At 56.4% G+C, this 4,539-nt stretch overlaps 1 protein-coding gene across 1 annotated transcript in view; it reads left to right on the top strand.

The window, feature by feature from the left end:
- Nucleotides 1-4,539, top strand: part of PLXNA1 (plexin A1) — a gene marked incomplete at its 5' end in the record, with an annotated part of 68,300 nt that overhangs the window by 25,779 nt on the left and 37,982 nt on the right. Inside the window, 2 exons of the mRNA XM_010143316.1 lie at nucleotides 3,916-4,012; nucleotides 4,385-4,537. Of these exons, the coding sequence (XP_010141618.1) occupies nucleotides 3,916-4,012; nucleotides 4,385-4,537 (250 nt within the window). The remainder of the gene's footprint in view (nucleotides 1-3,915; nucleotides 4,013-4,384; nucleotides 4,538-4,539) is intronic.

A 4,539-nucleotide genomic window follows, 5' to 3' on the forward strand; every position in this document is an offset into this window, starting at 1 on the left:
TGCTGGTGCTGGGGTGCCCTCCTGCCTTATCTGGGCTGGCAAGGGCTAGTGCCTTGACTAGTTGGTGTGGTGCTTGTGGGAGCATCCTGAAGTGCATCTCTGTGTGATCTGTTCTCAGATTTGGGCTGGCCCCTCGCTGACTGTGATGCTGTCCTCTTGGGAATGCAGCTCCCTGGAGGCACCTTCTTGGAGAGCCTCTTGGAATCTCTTACCCCAGGGGGAGCTGGGCAGCTCCCAGTGCCCATCGCTAGCTGGTGGGTGAGCAGTTGACTTGTTAGAACCAAGTGTGAGGCCTTCAGGGGAGGTGGCACCCACAGCCCTCACAGCATCCCCCACATAGGGACGGGGTGAGCGTGAGAGTCGAAGACATGAGAAGCAGATGAGGTTGTTGGCTGTTACTTGGGAAGATGCCTGAGATAAGTTTTGGGTGAAGAGCCTTGAGAAAGGCTTAGCGGGAGTCCTCTTGCCTGAACCACATCCCAGCAGAAGAAGGCCCTGCTGGGAATAGCCATATCCGCGCCAGAGGGATTGGCACGTCCTCCATCAGCCCTTCCATGCTCACCTTGTAGGCTCTTGCCGAGAGGGACGGAAAGGCTGGCTGGGTTAGGTAAGGAGCCAAGCAGTGAGTTGCTGACTCAGCAACATCTTTTCTCCCATTCCCTTCGGTGGACGGTGCTGCATGAGACACTTCCCTTCTGGGGGCTGTTGATTTGCTTTCTAGGCTGTCTGTTGTTCACTGCCGCCAGAGCACACGTCCCTTTTCCCATAATGTGGGAAAGCTCCTGGCAGCTCACATCATGCTTTGGCTCAGCCAGGAGGTCCTGGGTGCCTATAGAGAGTGAAAGGTGGCCTGGTAGCAGGACTGCGTGGGTAGGAGCATCCCAGTGCCCCAGCCTCCCCTCCCGCAGCTCATCCCACATCACTGCCAGCCACCGCAATTGATTAGCCGGGAAGTTAATAACAGTTAAGTGTTTAATGGATGTTTAGCACCGTGTTAGCTAGAAGCAGGGAGGAGCCAGCATGATGGGACCTGCCGGCTGTCTGTGGGTTCTTGTCTGGATCGCATGGGGTGGACACATTGGTAAGCACCCCTCCTGCTTGATCCCCATCGTTTGTGGGACCTTCAGGACTGGAGGGTGACCACTGCTTTGCTCAGCTACTGCTGCCTGGATGCTGCCATCTCCCCGGCTGTGGCTGTTCCCGTGGGTGGAGAGGGCACCTTCCTGCCCGTGCTTTGACAAGAGCAGCTGTGAGGAGGCCTTTTGAAAACATCCTTCAAAGTAAGAGGTGCTTTGGAAATTAGAGAGGGATCTGATGGATCTCAGCATCCCAGGAAGCAGAGCCCTGAGTGGCTGCAGCTCCTGGCCCGCATGCAGCTGAGCCGTGACTCGAGCTCCCACATCCTACAGGGACCGGTAACGGCATCCAAGTCATGGCCCCACCACCCATCTCTGCAGGGCAGGTGAGAGACTGCTGACGGACGCACGGATGCTGAGGACACATTTTTTATGGAGATCCACGTTCCCTTGGCGATTCCACGCTGTGAATGCCCGATGGGGTTGACTACTCCTGCTTGCTGTTTCCCTCCACACAGTCTTGTGCTCCTGGCTGCTCCCCTCACAGGAAAATCCAGCGTCCTCAGTGCAGTTCTTTCCCAGAGGGACACTGCCTCTTGTGCAATTGCCCTGTTGCTGTCTCGGGGCTGGTGCATGAAGAGTTAATGCTCTCCCTCCCTCTCCCCCTATTCTTCTTCCTCCAGCCCACCTCCCAGAAGAACTAATTTCCAAAAGCAGCCGGGGCAGAGAGATGCAAATAAGTGTTTTGGACAGCTGCAGGCTGGATGCCTTCCCGAGATGCCAGGGCCCCAAATGAGACATGTCACAGTACAAATTGAAAATGCCAATTTCACTTACGCTGCCACGTGGCTCGTCACAGCAAAATTCTGCTGCGGCGCTGCCACCGCCCTTCTCAGCGTACGCTCCCTTCTGCTGCCAGGGCATGGGCTCTGCTCGCTGCTGGTGGTCCGGTGGTAGATGGTGCGTGGTGGAGGTGTGACTGGAGATCTTCTGAGCAAACACTGCGAGAGGTGCCGTGTCTGAGAGGCTGCATGGTGGGGGGTGGTGGGGCTCTTCCTGGAGAGGGGAGATGGTGGTGGTGGAGCTGCTGGACACTTGAGATAGGGTTGAGTTTGCAGCTGGATGTCTTACAACTGCTGCATACAGTTGATCAGCAGCAACCTTCCTCCCTGGGGCGGGCTCTCTTTTGGGGTCCTTCACCTTGCTTTTGGGTGGAGTGGCCCCTGGACATAGGACCACTAGCCAAAAGCTGTGGAGGTGTAACCAAGGACTAGGCTTGGCCTCTCATTTGCACCTTGTAGGGTTGAGGGAGGGGTGTGTTGCTGTGTGTAGCACTTTGGTGCTGCATCTGATACTGGACTGGGACTGCTGATGCTGCCTCATTGGGAGAGACCAGCACGGAAAGGAGCAGCTTTGATGGTGAAGCAAGAGTCTCTTGCTTCCCACAGTCATCTGGGTACGCTGACTTTCTTTGAGGGCCATGTTCCTGCCTCCTGTGGAGGAGGTTAAGCAGAGGAGACTCACCTGAGTGGTCCCTGGTGCCAGCTGGGGACAAATTTGCTCTGTGGGCAGTGCCGGAGATGATGCTGAGGCCATTTTTTCCAGGAACTACACTGGAGCTGTGAAAGGTGATGCTTCAGCTGGCTGGAGGCAATGTCGGGGCTGTGCCCAGCCCATGGCCTGCTGCTGGCACGTCCGCTGCTCCCTAACAAACTCCAGCAACCCATGAATCATTCATTTAATCTCTCCTGACATGCCTGTCATTTTCTCGGGTGAGGAGCGGGGAATCTCTTGCCGAAGGAGGTCATTAGCTGTCAGGGATGGTTCCGACTGCCTTCCTGCCTCCATATCGATTAAACCTCTCTGCCTGTGTGCAGGGACTGTGTGGGGAATATTGATGGGTCTGCTGGGACTGGGACTTGAGTGTTGAGGGAGGAGAGAGAGGGGCTTGGGTGGGGAGGAGGCACTGGCTCCTGGAAGGAGAATGGAGGGTGGGTATGTCCAGACAGCAGCCTGGGGCTTGAGTTTGAGGTCCCCCTGGGGCTGGGGGGTGGGCTCCTCTGGCGTCACCTCCCTATGTTGCAGCTTGGGGGATCAGGATGGTGGTGCTGGTCCTGGAGTGGAGTGCAGCTGATAGCTGAGTGTGGTGTGGAGCTGGGAGTGGGTCTGCTGGGATGTGGAGGTGGTGTGTGGAGGGGAGAAATGCTCTCCCAAGATCTTTCTGAGGACTGGTGTGGCACCAGCATTATGTCGTTCCGTTACAGGTGGTAGTGCTGGAGGGGACCTTGGGGGATGTCCTTCCACTGGTTGTTAGGGGTCCAAATCTAGTCCTGCCATGTGTCCAGCTTGTCCTCCTTGAGATTCACTGGTGATGAGGGTGGTCGCAAACATCCAACTGAGAGTCCCTGGAGTGGCGAGGACACAAAATTAAACCAGGAACCACCAAGACAAAGGAAAGCCCGACAGGCTCGGATGCCTGGTGGGGAGAGGTACATGTGTGCCGCAGAGACACCATCTGTTTCCTCCTCTCCCAGCAGCAGCAGCTTCAGAGCTTTGGGTTAATGGGGTTTGAGTCTATTTAGAAACCCTCTGCTTTGCTTTTTTATCCCTTTCTGCCAGTCCAGCCTACTGGTTTGCATGTGCTGTGTCTGATGCTTTGACCAGTGGCTGTTAGACCTGTCTGTTCCTAAGAAGCGAGTTCAAACCAGGCTCCCATCCCTCTCGACTGGGTTGATGGAGGACATGCAAGCAGTGGGGTCATATGTCTCTCCATGCCTCTCACCAGGGCATTTTGCCTCGTTGATTAATGGGCTCTGCCTCCTTCTGTCCTCTCCTGCAGTATTTCTATGAAGGGAATGATATCAGTGACCTACCAGTCAACTTGTCTGTGGTCTGGAATGGGAACTTTGTCATCGACAACCCCCAGAACATCCAGGGTGAGTGAGGGAGTGAGTGTAGTTGGGTGGGAAATCAGCCCGGTGCCCCCCAGCAACCTCCAGCCAATCCCGCTCCCCTGCCCCAACTGCGGTTTGCACCGGTGCCTTGCGGGAGGGAGTGATGCTCTGGCTGCATCAATCAGACAGTTTCTAAACAAGAGGCTTTTCTTCGAAGCTTTGGGAGAAAGCCCAAAGCTCTGCCTTGACGTTGAGTCCATAGTGCTGGTGCCTCTTGCCCGTGGGAGGTTGTCCCCAGGAGCTGGTAGCATGCATGCAGTGAGAAGGGGCTAGAGTGGGTGCCCTTCTTCCCAAAACCCTATGCTGTGGGCTGGGGGTGCTGTGCTGACCCCTGCTCTCCTCCTGCCGTTGCAGCCCACCTGTACAAGTGCTCGGCCCTGCGGGAGAGCTGCGGTCTGTGCCTTAAGGCCGACCCGCGCTTCGAGTGCGGCTGGTGTGTGTTGGAGAGACGATGCTCGCTGCGGCAGCACTGCCTGGCCTACGAGAGCAGCTGGATGCACGCCAGCAGC

Source organism: Buceros rhinoceros, unplaced genomic scaffold (assembly GCF_000710305.1).
Source record: "Buceros rhinoceros silvestris isolate BGI_N320 unplaced genomic scaffold, ASM71030v1 scaffold17609, whole genome shotgun sequence".
Classification (NCBI taxonomy): domain Eukaryota; kingdom Metazoa; phylum Chordata; class Aves; order Bucerotiformes; family Bucerotidae; genus Buceros; species Buceros rhinoceros.